The sequence below is a fragment of the Cheilinus undulatus genome, linkage group 5 (genome assembly GCF_018320785.1).
Source record: "Cheilinus undulatus linkage group 5, ASM1832078v1, whole genome shotgun sequence".
NCBI classification, from domain to species: domain Eukaryota; kingdom Metazoa; phylum Chordata; class Actinopteri; order Labriformes; family Labridae; genus Cheilinus; species Cheilinus undulatus.
The window spans coordinates 51,380,146-51,397,277 of record NC_054869.1 but is presented as its reverse complement, the minus strand read 5'-3'; the positions used below and the strand labels follow the sequence as shown (position 1 = coordinate 51,397,277).

The 17,132-nt window shown below is 37.6% G+C and overlaps 1 protein-coding gene across 6 annotated transcripts in view; it reads right to left on the bottom strand.

The window, feature by feature from the left end:
- Positions 1-1,076: 1,076 nt before the first annotated feature.
- Positions 1,077-17,132, bottom strand: part of LOC121510418 (endophilin-B2-like) — a 36,472-nt gene continuing 20,416 nt past the window's right edge. For 2 of the 6 annotated variants that reach the window (XM_041788447.1, XM_041788448.1), the window contains 8 exons: positions 15,598-15,690; positions 15,464-15,475; positions 12,252-12,314; positions 9,276-9,299; positions 8,418-8,507; positions 7,416-7,516; positions 5,726-5,927; positions 1,077-2,872 (listed from right to left, as the gene is read on the bottom strand). In XM_041788447.1, coding sequence (XP_041644381.1) covers positions 2,765-2,872; positions 5,726-5,927; positions 7,416-7,516; positions 8,418-8,507; positions 9,276-9,299; positions 12,252-12,314; positions 15,464-15,475; positions 15,598-15,690 — 693 coding nt within the window. In that variant the 3' untranslated portion in view covers positions 1,077-2,764. The remainder of the gene's footprint in view (positions 2,873-5,725; positions 5,928-7,415; positions 7,517-8,417; positions 8,508-9,275; positions 9,300-12,251; positions 12,315-15,463; positions 15,476-15,597; positions 15,691-17,132) is intronic. The other 4 variants (XM_041788449.1, XM_041788451.1, XM_041788452.1 and 1 more) reach the window with 2 other exon arrangements.

Genomic DNA, 17,132 nt, shown 5'->3' with positions numbered 1-17,132 from the left:
GGAAACTCAAGATCACAGGACTGTCAGTTCATGCAGGAAGAGTTTGTGAACAACAGACTAGTTTGTCTTTCTTGCTTCTGCCTTGGGTGAGTACATTAGGAAGTTTATGGGAGGTTATATATTTCCACCCCAAAGTTAAAATTTCCTACATCGGTGGTGCCGTAGTAGCACTGTGACCCACTGACTGACTGGTGACCTGTAGTCTGAACTACAGGATTGGGTGAAATGTTGATATCGATATATGGTTTCTGATTGTGAGTCTGTGCATTGTATTGTATTTTGAAGTTGACCAGATGCTTTACTCATTTTTCTGGCTGTTTGGATTGACCTGGTCTACGTGGATTGATATAGTTTGGCAGTGGCCGACACTAAAAATAGACCTTCTGCACATCGCAAGTGAAGTGACTCTTCTGGGATATGCCAGAGGACGGAGCGGAAGCACATGCAGTGGGACTGAAAAGACTGACTGGAAAGGGAGCGATTCCCTCCGTACGCTTTGTGAGAGGATCAGAATGCAGGCTGAGTATGCAGAAACTGGAGGTAAGACACACGGAGCAGATACACAGAACTGCTCGCCAGTCCATCATGGAGTTATGTACACTCTTTCACTTACATCTACAGCCAGTTAAGAGCCAATAATGAACCGAGAGAGCATGTTTATGGAGCAGTGTTAATTTTGGCAGCTATTTTTAAGTTTAGTCTTATAATGAAATGCATTTCAGTTTCAGTCACATTTTAGTTATTTCTATCCTTTTAGTTTTAGTCGACGACAACTCAAAACATTTTAGTCTACTTTTAGTCCATAAAAAGTCCTCACATTTTAGTCTTTACTTTCAGTTAAAGCATTTATTTTCTTGTTTAAATCTGGTACCAGACCATCGTAGTGTGTTCTCTGCCAAATCTGGGGTCCCTGCTTTCTACAGCTGAGAAACAGAATAGCTACAGCTACATTGTTTTTTGACAGATCTACCCACAGTGGAGAAATATCACAGATTTTGAATGTCCGACGAAAACTACATTACATTTTAGTCTAGTTTTAGTCATCTTGATGAAAACTAAACTTAGTTTTAGTCAGTTTTAGTCATCACAGATCAATTTGTTAGTCTAGTTTTTGTCATGGAAAAAAGGCTGTCGACGAACATTTTTAGTCATAGTTTTTGTTGACGAAATTAACACTGTTAAGGAGGAGCTGGTGCGGACTCCACACCGAAAGGCCCTGTCTGACTGGGGACTGAAGCACCTGCTATGAGGTGACAATAACCGCTGCACCACTGTACTGCCAATTATGACATCACAGTAAGTGGATATGGACAGGAAATTCAAATATCTATGACAAAATGTTTCTATTATATTTGATTCTTTATTTCCACATTCATTTGTTCTTTTCTGCAGTTTTCTTTGTAATTCCACATTTATTTTCTCATCCAGTCCTATGACTCCAAAGTTGAAAGAAGAGGCAAGACAAAAAAATACAGAGAAATAAATCAATAATAATAATAATAAGGATAAAAAATTAAATCAGAACAAGTGGATAAACAGATAAATCAGAACTGTTAGTCATATTGATCCCTACTACCACCAACAAACTCTACTTTTGTATTAAATAATTAAAGAATTACATTCATTTTAGAGAGCAGTTAAGGCAAATCTGCTTCTCAAGAGTTAAGAATGATAAAGCACCCAAGAAAATCTTTATTTGCTGTTTTATATTTGTTATTATTTCTCTTAACTGTAAGCTATTATATCTGAATTGCTTTGGTTGAGGATTAAAAAAAAATGAAACACAGAAATTAGTTTCTGTTTGTATCATACCGGATGAAAAAAAAAAGAGGAGCAGAGCACATTTCTGCACCTAAAACAGGAAGTAGTAACATCTTTTGCTTTCCTTTATGCATTTTAAACACAGAGGCATGAAGGGCAAAACAACTTTTATGTCAGAATCAGCAGTTTTGTACACCCACGTCTGTAAAATGTGAGCAGTGTGTCTACACTGATTATTCAGAGGAGGATTGACCCGTCATCAGTGCTTAAATAGGGAAGCAGGGTGTTGAAGGTTTGTTTTATATGCCCATCTGCTCAATGAAGAAAAAACCACCAAACATATCTTAACTCAGTGCAGCAAAGTTTTCTTCCAGAGGAATTTTAGAGCCAGGAGAAAAAAAAAAAAAAAAAAAAAAAAAAAGAGAGGAGGAAGATGTTTTGCATTTCAGTAAAAAAGCATGAACTATAAAATCAAGTCAATGAAGACAAAAAGAACATAACGCTTTCTTCTCATTGATTACTAAACCCCAACACTGACTGTCAAACTGAGTGGAACTTTATTTTCCAAATTTAGAATTAATCTTTGTAGGAATTGCATCACATCTTTTCACAACTAAACTCTCTACAGTGTAAAGCTCCACTTCAGCCTTTTGGATGCACGACAATAAATAAGAAATAAATAGAAAAAAACATCTTTATAAATCACCAAACAAATCTTGAAGGAATGTTAACCTTCCCCGTGAGGATGTTCCTGTCTCCGCTGTAACATCGTCTCCATTCTCCCTGCTGTCAGTGTGAATTTACTCCACACAGGGAAAAGTCTACGTCTGTATTTAACATGTTGCTGTAGGAGTGCTACTGAGGGTTACGGCTGAGTGTAAAGGTGTGAAATAACTGAAGTGAATGGAAAATCCTCATGGCTTTTAGTAGTACCCACTCACACACATGCACATGCACATGCACATGTGTGTGTGAAAATGTGTGTGTAGGTGTGTGTTTTTTTTTAGCTGAGCAGCTCCAGGTACGTGACAGGCACTTTTCCTTTCTGGTTCCCTCTCTCTCCAATGAGCCAGTCAGAGTCCATTCCCGGCACTGTGTAAACTGTGATGAGCTGCAACACAGAAAATTTTATCAGGCTTCATACAGAACTCCTGAAAATTTCCCTGAAACTACCAGGGTGAGCCGCACAGCTGAATTTACCGCCATCCTTTACCAGCAATGTATTCTTTTCTTCCTGCCCCTGGTTAATTCTTCATGTGAAGTCGGGTGGGACCAAGCGGGAAGGATAAGGAATGTGAAAGAGGGTGGTGATTCTGTCTTACCATTGGCATGCAACCAGAGCAATTTCTGCTTGCATAATAAAACTGCTTCATTATCACAGATTTACAATGCATTAAAAGAGATTTATATCTGATTCAAGCACTCAGATACTCAGAACTAAAATGGTTTGATATCCAATATCCCAGACCACATACTGAGGTGGTCTGGAATGCCCTCATCCAGACTGGACTGGTTGTTTATGCCTGTTTCAGAATCAATGAAACGTATGTCTGACCTGTTTTTATTTTGGCTTGAGTGTCAACAAGTCAGGGCTTTTACACTGCCTGCTTATGTATTGACATGTCTGACACATGACATCAAAGTGTCAAAATACATGCCGCAACGATTTAGAGGCAAAAACTGCCATTAGAGTCTAAGACTCTCACTATATTTGCATGCAGTTAGAAAAAGCCAATGTATTGTTCCAGTTGGATTAAAACTGGACTTTTAAAATACATGGAAACATGTTCGGCTAGTGAAGTCGTACTGGATCTAATTTCTTGCAGTTTGACTAACTCGCCTAGATCATACTGATGGGGGTTAATAATCTTTTGCATGTAAACCCTTCAATCACTCCCACAGTGGACTGAGCAGACTGCACATGCTCCACAGCCTCCACACCAGAATTTGACCCAAAAATCAAACAGCTTCAACACACATCCCAGCAGAAGTTTAGTTGTTGGTTTTCTTCAGTAAACTAAAATCTAGAGCCTGTAGGCCTGTATACAGCCAGCTTTTGTTGGCAGACACCAAAAGTTTTATATAGTTCATATTTTAAACAAAAATATAGGGAAATAAATATTTTGGTCAAATTACCTTATTATTCTTTAAATATTCTTTATTTTCTGTTAAAATGTAAACAATTTTGAGCCTTAGTGAAATCAGTCCTGAGCGATGTATTGAAATATTTTGGCTGCAAATTTCTAGGGCTGGTGTTGTCAACTGCTGGGTTGGATACTAATATGCTGTGTCATGTTAGGTCAAAAAAATTAAAAAAAAAGAAAAGTGCAGATCTATAGTTTTAATTCTCAGGCAGGGAAAATAATTGGCAGCTTTAAACAAGAATAGACCGATGAGTATGTGCTTATCATGCATCATATTCACTTATAATGGCTGATAGGTGTAGTTATGTAAAATTGAGCCAATCTTGAAAAAATTGTTCAAGTCTTGACTGTTTTTGAGATTGATTAAGGCGTATTTTTCAAGACAAGACACTCTAAATTCTAGGGCTGAGCCATATTCGATTAAATTGCAATATGGCCTGCTGCAATTTCCAAATCGCACAGGTTGCAAAACTCCTTTACCTTGAAATGTGTCAAAATAGCAGTTTGATAAATCATATTTTTGCAGCGGCAGATATTTTATGCACATTATGCAAACATTCAAGTGTGAAATTTTTTTATAATGGTTTATAAAAATCCTCCTTTTCGTATTTTATGTATGTTTTCCTTAATCAGAGTGAGGAGACATAAAAATGATATTTGCCTCAAATAAAACAAATGACATCAAATTTGCAATATGAGCAAAAATAATTAACTCATTCTTTCTCAATTTAATGAAGCTTAGTGTTAGTTCACAAAATTTACACCCCAAGTTGCGATCAGCGGATAGCCAACTTCATCTCCTCCACCCCAACCGCCTCCTTTATGGGATAAAGCTTGTTGCACCCTTATATTCAGAATTATGCTACCATGGATTAATTGCTCCTGAATAGTTTTATTGTTTTCAACACACATTGTCATAAATGTATGTATCTATATGGGGATTTCTAGCCAAGTAATCCCTGCAAAGCCAAAGCATGCTGCTGAATAACCCAGGGAGCATCTTTTGAAAAATACATAAGGTAAGGAACCTAAAAGTAATCGCCTATTAAATGGCAATTGTAATTTTGGGGGAAAGACATTGCAATTAGATAATTTTTGCAAATCGTTCAGCCCTACAAAATACCACAACATATTTTTCCTCTGCACATTTTCTTAATTTGATCATTTTCTGCGGGTCAGATGGGAAGCCATCGGGGGCCTCATATGGCCCTCGGGCTGCCAGTTGATGATCACCAATCTGAAGGGATGACATGCATTGTATTTGTACCAACAGCGAAAGACACACACATGAAACTTACAGAGCTGTTCATCTTTCATCCTTCAATAAAACCATTTGAAGGTTTTCACTAGTTACTAGTGGAAAATGTACAAAGTAGTCTGCTAAAAGAGGCATATCTTACACCTACTTCAGAGAAGTCAGATGTGTTTTCATCAGTAAAGCCATTATTTCTTGGTGCATTTATACTGGGACAAGTCTGGTTGAAGTTCCCAAAATAAACAGTAACCATAGCTAAACTTCACTGTGCATGTAAGCCTACCCTCCCCTTTCTACCCCATCTCCAATCCTGCAGGGACAGCTACCCACTGTCACTGTGAACAAGAACCTCAGGAGTATTTCAGGGGCAGACCCTAGAACTCTCAAGTATGTGAAAACTGCAGCTAGATGCTAAGGTTAACAGAGAAACAAGGCTTTAAAACAATTAAAGACTAAAATTACAGGAGTGAGTGTATTCTGAGAGCCTGTACTTAAAGAGATTTGTGGCTGACGCCCAGCAGTCGTTAATCAGTCGGCTATCTGTAGCCTGATGATAAAATCTCACCTCATCAGCTAACAGGGAGAGCTCGCTCGAGTCAGCAGCGTCATAGTCATAAAGGACTTTGGCCTTGCGGGTTCCTGTTGCTGGTGCCTGAACTTCCTCAATCTTGAGTGTGTCCGTCTCCACAGGGCTGCCGTCAGCGTCTGGTGCAGAGCCAGCAGGAACCTTGGAGTGAGTTGAGTTCAGTGCAAAAGCATTGGGGAGCCTGAGAGAGAGCGGGAAAAAGCTTCAGAGTCAAGTATTACAGGGCAGAAACATATAAAACTGCACATTAAAAAAAAAACACATTGATAGAAAAACACACAACTGCAGTGAAAGCATTTTAAAAATTAATGCAATGGATGTACATTATTAGTTTTTTGCCAGTATCTGATATGCTGATGTTTACCGATTCATTTCAGCCGATACCGATATTTAAATATGCTTTTCGGACATAAAATTTCAGTCCTTTTGGTCACACTTCAAGGTTTGAGGATGACCAAAGAAATAAACTTTAGTCCGTAAAACTAGTGATGCACGATAACTATTTTTTTTTTAACCAACACCGATAACCGATAATTTCTTACTCCTGATGACCGATAACCGATAATAACCTATATATTTTTTTCAATTGCTGATTTAACAAAGAAGTTTATTTTATATGTTTATGCACACCTGGGGGTAAGAAGGGGTTAATATGTAGTGAGCAAAGATATTTATAACTAATTTTAACTAACAGCACTCATGTTTTTCAAAAAACAAAGAACTATTCTGACTTTATAACTGTTATTATAGTAAACTTTTTTTAGTTAAACATTTGAGTACCAAGTACAACATACACAAACAACTGATAAAAACCATAAAACCAAATGATAACAGGCTGTTATGCTTAACAAATGGAGATATTTAGGGATCTGTTTTTTTTTTTGTTTTGTTTTGTTTTTTTTTGCTTAAGCCAGAATTAAAGCAAGCTGATGTTTTACATAACGATAAAAAATATGCACTGACATAAGTCATATCAGAGATAGGTTAAGAATGTAAAGTCCACCGTGATCTGTGGCTAACTTCTGTTCATAACGTCGATCAGACTGAATGAAACCATATCTGCCTTTACATAGCTGCTCTGGCTCTGGCTGTTGTTACGGAATTATGAAAGGTTACTAAAAATGGTCAGTAAAGAATCACAACTACCGTAACTTATTTATTCAATATTACTGGACGTATAGGGCAAGAAAAACAAAGACCATTTGCCCATGGCTGCGGGTAAAAACCATGGATAGCCCTCAGATGGTGTCATCATTAATGCTCTGATCAGGGTTCATTATTACACTTTGATCCTGGTTGTCAAACCAATGTTAAATACTTGCCTGTTACAGGAAGCTAAGCCATGAAGAATTACCCGCTCCATTTTCTTTGCTGCCTTAAATGGGACTACTTTGCTATGGAAAATGTCATGTTTTTAAAAGAAGATTTAAAACTCCGACCTGAGATTAAACATGATTGCAAAGAAAATATTAAAGTTATGAGTGTGCTTATTTACTGGTAGATTTACGTACAGCTGGACCTTTGCTGGTCATTAGAAGAAAGGCTAAGGTCAGCATAAGCTGTTAGAGGATACGTTTCTATCTTGTGTGTGAGCCATTCCGAATGAATTCCGTATGAGCAGTGAGACTGTGTGTGAATGAAAACATGTTACATCCCATCTGGTCCTCACCTTCCCAGCTCTTTCTGTAGTTCCTGCATGTGGAAGTGACACTGCTTATAGTAAGCTGCTTGGGCCTCCACAAACTCATGCAGGCAGCGCAGATGGTTCACCTGCAGAGAAACAGAACAGTTTCACTAAAAGCTGAGATGATGGTAGGATTACTTAACCTTGCAAAGCAGATGGATACGTCCATTTCCTTGTTTCTCACTGGCAAATCTTGCATCTTGCAAAGCTCCCGTCTGAACCGTTTGGTCCCAGTTAGAAAGTGACAGGACAAATCAGCGCCGAGGGGCAATAATTTCAGCCGCGGCGGAGTCGTAACGTAAGCAAGCAGCGACAAGAGGCCGATGCAATTATGGCGGAAAAGCTTAGCATGGATGCTGCTATCAGTTAATATTTTAATATGGATCATTTGTTAAATAATTCAATAAAATCCATGTAATCTCGTCATTTGAGCTTTTATTCTGAAAACGTACACAATCCTTGTCTACTGTATTTGAATGACATAGTGGACTTGCCTCTGGCAACATGGCGGCGACACCGGCATCCGGCCAGCCAAGCTCCCGTTGCATAATATGTCTGTGCAAAGTGATACTTGAATTTGGATCATAAATCGATTTAGTAAAATTAATGTTATGTAATCCCTGTGCTTGTTAGTCTGAGAAGTCACATTTTTTCGTCTACTTATATTTCCTTATGTGACAAACTTGCCTATATTAACATGGTGGCGATGCACAAGGAAACAATGAAGACGACCTTCAGTTCAAGTGACTTCTGGTATTAGAAGAAGAGATATGGCGGCACTCGTCCGACTTCCGGTGTGGAGGTCCTCCGATGCATCCCTAACCCTCTCAATGACTCTGATGGGTCTGTTCATTCTCTCATTCTTATTCTATCATCTTAACAGACATTAGTGCTATAAAAATGTGACAAATGTGAGTGTATATATATATAATTGAGTGTGAGAGAGAGTCACTGAAAAAAGCAGTGGAGGTCACATGGCAGACTTACATGTGTACTGCTGATACCCTCCAAAAGCAGCCGTGTAACCTCTGCTTGGCGATCAAACTCAGTTTGGGCCACTCGGAGCTCATGTTCAGCCTAAACAACAGAAAGAATTACATTGACATACTTGAGTCCAGATAAAACTCCAAAGACTTGTATAAAAACTATCTGAACAGCTGAGTGATTGAAGAAAAATACAGGTCTAGATTTTATGTCCTGCAACCCAAAACAACATGCACTTTTAAGTAATTAGACCAAAATGTAGTTGAGATTTGAAAGAATCAAAAAATGAAGGGCAGAAGGAGCATTTGTTGCACATTGATATTTGTTGAATTGAGGTTCCTGAATGTATTTGGGAGCTACTCTGCAATGCAAAAACTCAAATCTTAGCCTGTGTATTTGACTTATAGTAAAACCTATATTATCTAGGCCACAAACTCCAGATAAGTCTGTATAACCATCTGAATTTCAAGACATTACAAGCAAAATATGATGCCTGGATTGCTTGTAAAAAGTGCTAGTAAAAAGAGCAGGCACTCCAGCAAGCAAGATTACTTAAGTTTACGAATTCAGATAAAAATCTGTTTGCGGGAACTCAATGAGTAAATTCTGCTTCCTGCACTAGCAGCTGATTTTATTTACTACATGTAATTAATATAATGCAATTCAAGTTTTGACAAGAAATTACTGAGTAGCGCCTGAGGTCAGGAGCTACTGAGTGAGTCAGTCATTGATGTTTTCATACGTCAAGACTGTAACCGTGTCTGTGACCTATTGCAACAAATGTCTTAAGATTGAGGAACCACTTGTCCTGGGGAACAGGCAGTATAGTAAAGTTCATGACTCAAACATTGCTGAACTTACTTTTTCAACTTCCTCACTCCAGAGCTGAGAGCAGGAAAGCAAAACAGGAGGAGAAAAATACAAGTTAGAGACGACAAGATGAAAGTAAGAAACCAACAGTTTATACATGGCATTCAGAGCTGGGGATGTAAAAGTACTCAGATTACTCTTTTGTCGAAGCAGGCACACATTAGCTTTGCTATCCAAATTTTAAATTAATTTGTTACTTTTTCATAAAAGGTTACTGGAAAATAATTGCAGTATTTCCCTTTATCTTTTGATGCAAAGAAAAAAAATAAGGTCCTAAAAGTATGTGCACAGTTTCTGTTTCTCTCTTTTGGTACGTAGCAGATGAAGGTGAACCTACAGTTGTGTCAATACGCATGCCTAGCTAGCTAGTTTAATTAGCAGGATGAAAGAGAGGACAACATTTACTACGTGGGAATTTCCCCTTTATGTTGATTTTTTGGACAAAAGAGACAAAAAATGTAACTTTAAAGCAAATGATGTATCATTTTTATTAAAATGGTGGTGTCATGCTTATCGTGCAGATAAAGGCATGATGAGGAAGGTTTCTGACAGACAAATTCATCAGATTAAGAGAGGCGATGCTAAAATGCCATTACAAAGCAGCAAACGGGTATTTGAAGCTGCTGGTGCCTCTGGAGTCCCACCAACCTCAAGGTGTAGGATCCTCCAGAGGCTTGCAGTCATGCATAACCCTACTATTTGGCCGCCTTATCCAATGCTCACAAGCAGAAATGGTTGCAGTGGGCCCAGAAATACACGAAGACTAATTTTCAAACGGTCTTGTTGACTGATGAGTGCCGTGCAACCCTGGATGGTCCAGATGGAGGAGTAGTGGATGGTTGGTGGATGGCCACCATGTCTCAAACAAGGCTGCGACGTTAGCAAGGAGGGGGCAGAGTCATGTTCTGGGCCAGAATCATGGGGAGAGAGCTGGTAGCCCCTTTAGGGTCCCTGAAGGTGTGAAAATGACCTCGGCAAAGAATATAGAGTTTCTGACTGACCACTTTCTTCCATGGCACAAAAAGAAGAACCATGCCTTCCATAGCAAAATTATCCTCGACAATGCACCATCTCATGCTGCAAAGAATACCTCTGTGTCATTGGCTGCTACGGGCATAAAAGGAGAAAAACTCATGGTGTGGCCCCCATCCTCCCCTGACCTCAACCCTACTGAGAGCCTTTGGAGCATCCTCAAGCTAAAGATCTATGAGGGTGGGAGGCAGTTCACATCAAAAAAACAGATCTGGGAGGATATTCTGACACCCTGCAAAGAAATTCAAGCAGAAACTCTCCAAAAACTCACAAGTGCAATGGATGCAAGAATAGTGAAGGTGATATCAAAGAAGGGCTCCTATGTTAACTTGGAACTTGGCCTGTTATGATGTTTTAGATTGAAATAGTTTTGATTTCAGTAAATATGATCTCCTAATGCTGCAAATTCAACAAATGACCATTTTCAGTTCTTTACAACCTATAAAATGTTTTCAACTCTGTTGTGCTTAATAATGTGGAACAGTGCACTTTAAAATTTTTTATTAAAAAAAAAAAGTTATCATTGGGAGGTTTGTTCGATAAAATTTGAATTATGCTCTCATGGTTGATGACTTGAAAATTATACTGACTGCATTTGCATTGCATCCACTATTTAGGAAAATCAGAGAAAAATATCATTTGCATAATAATTTGGAACGCGGTGTGCATGTTGTTGGGGTGCAGACTTCCATGACGGTTTTAGGGAGGACTGGAAACTTTTCCCTGCAGTTCATATATGAACAGTCTATTCTCAGGCACACACAGCGAGTTTTGTCTGATCCATCTCACATTCTCAACCCTGAGTATGAACTTTTACTTCCTGTTAGGCGATACAAAGACCTGACATGTACCTGAACTGGTTTAAAAACTGGTTTGTGCCAACCTCGATTACATTTTTAATGTTTTTTCAGGCTGAAAGGTATGAGCAATAACTTTATGGTGCCTGTGCCTTCTCAGGTTCCTTTTAATACTTCATCTATTGATTGATTAATTTTATTTTATTATTGTGTCATGCATAAACAAAATGCCCAGGCCAAATAGGCTTACAAGACACCATTATCTTTGCAGAAAGACCAGAAACCAAAAGTATTATTTATCTATTCAATTTTTTTTATTATTATTTATTATTATTATTATTATTTTTTCCTCATTATTACTCAACACTGTTGTTTTTTGGAGACATGTCATTCTAGTTTCTTTTTGTTTTTCATGAATTTTGATGGCTTAATAGCTTATTGAAAAAAAATGTTAATACAACTGGAAAATGCAGAATGTTTAAAGTGAACTGTTGTTGATGAAAAAGCAAATTAATATGAATTTCTCCAAAAACATTAAATGTAATTAGATTTATAGCTTTACACCTCTGGCGTTCCTGAATTGTTCCCTACAAAAACAACTGTACAAAAAAAAGGAAAAAATGTCTGGATGATCAAATAAAACCATGATTTTAACAGGAACAATCATTTATCCTTGACTTCAGGACAACAGCATGAATCAACTATTCAACACTGACAAAGCTGGGGAAGTTCTAGGGAGGATCAGAGACATGGACTCATAAAACCTTCAAAGGTCCACCTGAGGTTATGGGTCAAACAATTCAGGGACTTGGAGCTCCATAAAGGGAGCTCCATAAAGAGTCTGGCATGTTGCAAAAAGTTCAACTACTTCCTTCAAAGCCGCTGTTATCAATGCTCCTCATTACTACATATTATCAGACATGACTCACTCATGGAATGCTACTTACAATACAGTCCTCCTTTAATAAGACAGCAATAATAAATACCCACCTATTTCTGCTGAACTCACAAGCCCAAAGTACTTTGTTCTTTATCATACCATATCACCATATCACTATCAACAATACCATTTAAAACCTGGCACAGTTTCATTATTTTCAAAGCATGAGGTATTGTTCTCAGAGAACTGTCTCCTTACCGCAGAAGCACTGGCAGAAAGCACGTAGTTGCGGGGTCTAGTCTCTTGAAAATCTGGAGCCATCTAAAAGTAGTGATAAATGTTAAAGTTAAACATAGTTCATGTTGTTTAACAGTAGTACTACCTCACAGTGAATGTATGCATGCTTCAGCTCACGCTATGCATAAGGAAATGAAGATATAGGAATGGCACAGCACAGCAGAAGTGAATGTTTTTAAATTGTTCATCTCTTTAATATTATCTTACTTAACGTTGTATTATAAATCAAAATGAAATAAGTGTTTTACGTTTATGAGAATCAAAATTCCTGTCAGTAATCTAGGCAGCCTGATGTCTGAAGTCTAGGACAGACCGACTCTAAAAAACTAGACAGTAGAGTGGAATCTTTGTACTTATGATCTCATGATCACTTTTTAAGTTTTACATTATTTATTGTCTTTATGGTGCATAAAGTTCAGCTTAAGCCTGCAGCCTGAGGGGGCCATAATCACTGCAACATCTATTAAAGCAACGCTTCCTTTAAAACAGCTTCTTTTTCTGCATTTGATGGGTTAGAATTTAATTGTCTGACCTGATTATAGAGAGGACTGCTGCAGAAATTAACCCTTTTTCCCCAAGTCTGTATCCTTTATTAATCAGAAATAGCTGTTAGAGACATCACGTCTTACAGCCATAAGAGAAAAAGACAAACATGTTTCTGACTTTGCAGGACAGAGGTTTTACTTGCCTGCATTAAAAAGGATGTTTTTGTTAAAAAAATGTTGTATTGGAACTAAATTAACCATTAAAAAACACTAAACATCTGCCAAGGCAGCTTTAGAATATACCAAGGAACATGCAAAATCATATTTTTTTAAATCCAGGGATCAACTGCATCAAAACACTCTGATTGTTTGAGGAGAGGTTTTTGCCAAGTAAATCCTGGACACACACTTTCACATTAGGCGTGTCTGAAGTCATAAAAGAAAGGTGCAGAGCTATGATGTAACACACCTGTATGTAAACATCCTTCCACAAAACATAGAAACTCGAGACTTATCAGAGTAATTCACTGCCTGACTAATCCTCTATAAACAGGACAGTCAAAGATGTTTACAACCTTTCACACTAGTCAGGAATGTTTCATCATGCGCATGCCAGCATGCAGTAATGTTTCAAAAGTCTGACTTTGTCAATTAGCAGTCAGTCTGAGTTTGTTTATGCTGTGCTTAAAGCAAAAGTGTAATAGAGCTCAACAGTGGCTGCTCACGCTTTGGTTCTGGTTAGGTGAATTTAACCATTCATCTCCTCTATTGGCATTTCAGAAATGCTTGCAACAATATCACCCAAATCATTTGACATGGCACAAAAAAGGGGATTCGAAAACAGAAAAAAGACAAAGGTACAAGATTATGAACATATTTTTGTTTTCTGGGAGTGAAGGAAGCACGCATCCCATAATTCTGGTTCTTAACTGGTCAGGCATCAGGATCCACCACCATCTCCTTATGAGCAATCACGCCAAAATTTAAAAACTTAGAGCAACCTTATTTATTTATTAAAAATGCTAAAGTTTGGAGTTTAGATGTTACAAAACATGATTGAGACAAACATAACGGCATAAAAATGTTTGGAAAATGAATTATTATAGATGAGCACAAACGCAGTTATAAAATTTCCACCATTTGTAAGGGTGCATGATGTTGGATTTTTGCAGATATCAGTTATACCATATTTAAAAATCAATTTATCTGTTACTGGTAGGGCTGGGTTCAAAAACATCGATTCAGATAGATTTTTTGTTTGAATTTTTGTTACTGATTCATTTTTTTCAAAGATCAATCTTTGATTACTGACTCTTAAGTCTATGTTGCACTTTATTATGCTGATTGTTCAAATGTGTTGGTCAATAAAAAGTACTTTCAGGAAACAAGTTTGTGTCAGTTTTTAGGGTGAACTTTAATATTTTAAATATTGGGCCTAGTTAGAAGGTTTCTTATCAATAATTCAACTGAAAGTATAATTTCTGCCATTAGTTCTCTAAGACCCCCTTGCCTATTCAAGTAAAACAGGTACTGTAGCTGAAATATCCCTCAATGAATCGATATTGACTTGAATTGAATCGGAAATTGAATCGAATCGGGACCTTGTGAATCGAAATTGAATCCATCCAGGAAATCAGTGGCCCAGCCTTAGTTACTGGCATCGATACTGATATATAAATATAGTTCAGACCTAAAACTTCAGTCATTAAAATGCATTAAAAAGTTTAAGGGACAAAATAAACAAAAAAACCCTCTTCAGCTCATGTATGTCTGATGGTCCTGCCTTAAACGACCCACTTTTAGATCCTGACCTTCATTGCAATAGTAGCTTTTCTAGGGTTAGAAACAAGCCCTTCTTATTCCATTTATTGTTATATTTCTAATCATGATGGGGGGATTTAATGTAGCTTGTGTATATAAGGTTTCATCTCATTTTTATAGTATGGCTTGTAAAGCAACAAAAGCTGACAGCCAGAGTTTATAAGGCTGGTACATATTTTTAAGGGAACAGTAGGCTCCTCTTATATTAGACATTTGAACCACCAGTGAACCATGTTTTCTTCAAATCAATGTAGAAATCATATCTTGAGTCTTCTAGAGGAGTGTAAATCATTGTTTCACACTCAGATGGCTCATGGTAAGTCTACTTTGGGTGGTAATTACATTATGCCTAATATTTAAAACAACTATGGGGAAAATGAATGGGATTTTAACTTTGGGACCACACTGTTGAGCTCTATTAAGGTCAGACTTTTTAAATCATAATTTATAAATGAAACATAAATAAGCTTCTAAAAAGCAGAGGGTTTTAAGGCATATATATTTCTCAAATGTGTCCAAACTAAAAAAAGAATACTTCTATTAATAGGATCTTCAGGACATGAATTGGTTCGCTTAAGATAAAATTCATATTAGACTTCTGCAGATTTATTTAAATACAAAATTTTTCTGCCTGCAGGCATCGTCATTCATTCTGAAAACCTCTATGGCCCAAGAGTGAAAAAAGTGAAACAAATTTCAGGTTAAGGCTGTGTTTCAGTCCATTGCCATCTTTTTTTTCCTGCCAATTAACATCTGGTTTCTTGGCTTAATTGAAAAGGATAATTGGTCTAAAGCAAAAGAGACAGAAAAGACAACCCAACTTGTTGCATCATACTGAAATTCTTCAAGAATGTCTGGGATACTCACTTCACCCTCGCACTGCAAAGGTTATGAATACACAGATAGTTAGTCATGGGTTGTGACAGCACCACTAAAGATTATATCACATTAAAATGGGAGTGGGAATGAGGGGTGAAGATGGGATTGAAAAAAAGACTTACTGCAGCTTTAGCCTCAGCCTGTTTGGCCTTCTTCAGACGGGTTTTGCAGGCGTCCAGGTCCAGTCGAAGGTTCTCCAGAAGGCGGCGTTCTTTCTGAGTACACACAATACAACCATGGAGTCATTAAGTAGTGAGCCACAGTACAGCAATATGCAACGATGCTGACCTCTAGTGGTCAGTCAGACTTATCAGGATAATGCAACATCATACACAGAAGGAGAAAACAGGATTGAGAACTATAATATATTCCAGGCAGTTTTATCCATTCAGTGTTCCCTTCCATTTTAAATTCAGGATTTTATATTTTTAAAGGCTCCAGACTTCTCATCAGATAGTTCCAACCATTTTTGACATTAGAGCAGTGTTACTCAACCCTGCTCAACCAAAGAGCCAAAGGGTTGAAAAATTGATTTGCAAGAGCCACAATCTAAGTGGTGAAAAGTGGCAATTGAAATAAGTTAAAGGCGGCCAAAGTGGTCAAAAAGCTGCAAACACTGGTAGAAAAGTAGTGGAAAATGACAGAAAGTGGCAAAAATGGTTGAGAAGTGACCAAAAGTATGTTAAAGGTGGCAAAAAATTGTCAAAAGTGGCAAAAAGCAGTAAAAAAGGGAGAGGAGGGAAAAATATCAGAAAAAAATAGGTGGGAAAATGGGCAAAAAGTGGCATTTAAATGCAAAAGGAAGCTTAAATGGGTGAGAAGTGGCAAAAATGGGCTAACACTGGGAGAAAAGTGGCAAAAATGGGAGAGAAGTGGCAACAACAATGGGTTACAAGTGGCAGAAATGGTCCAAAAGTGGCAAAAACATGGCAAAAATTGAGTGAAAAGTGAATACAAAGGGCAAAAATCAGAAAAATGGTGGTAAAACGGGACTTAAGTGGCATTCAACTGCAAAAGGCATGATGGCAGAAGGTAGGTTAAAAGTGTCCAAAAAAGTGAAAAGTGACAAAAAGAAGTCGCAAAAATGGGCTGAAAACGGCAAACACTGGGAGAAAAGTGGCAAAAATGGGTGAGAAGAGGAAAAAAATGAGTTACAGGTAGCAATAAATTGTCTAAAAGTGTGCAAAACCAGTGCAAAAATGAGTGAGAAGTTACTAAAATTGGCAAAAATCAGCAAAAAGGTGGGAAAATGGGCAAAAAGCATCAAAGAGTGGCAAAATGGGAAATAGGTGGCATTTAGCTGCAAAAGGTAGCTTAAATGGGCGAAAAGTGGCAAAAAAGTGGCAAAAAATTGCAAAAAGCAGGATAAAGGTGTCAAAAAGAAGAGGCAAAAATGGGCCAAGAGCAGTAAACATGGAATAAAAGTAACAAAAAATTGCAAATAAGGACAATGGAAATATACAGACAAAAACTAGAGGTTGACATACGTTTGACAATGAAAGCCTACTGTGTAAGTGTGGGAAACAAACTGACTAATGTGACTTCCATGGATAATTTCTGAGGTCAGATTTTCCTTTTTAAGATTTTCTGGGGAAATAATGTTTCAAATTAAGTCATAAAAGAGCCACAAATCATTACAAAAGAGCCACATGTGGCT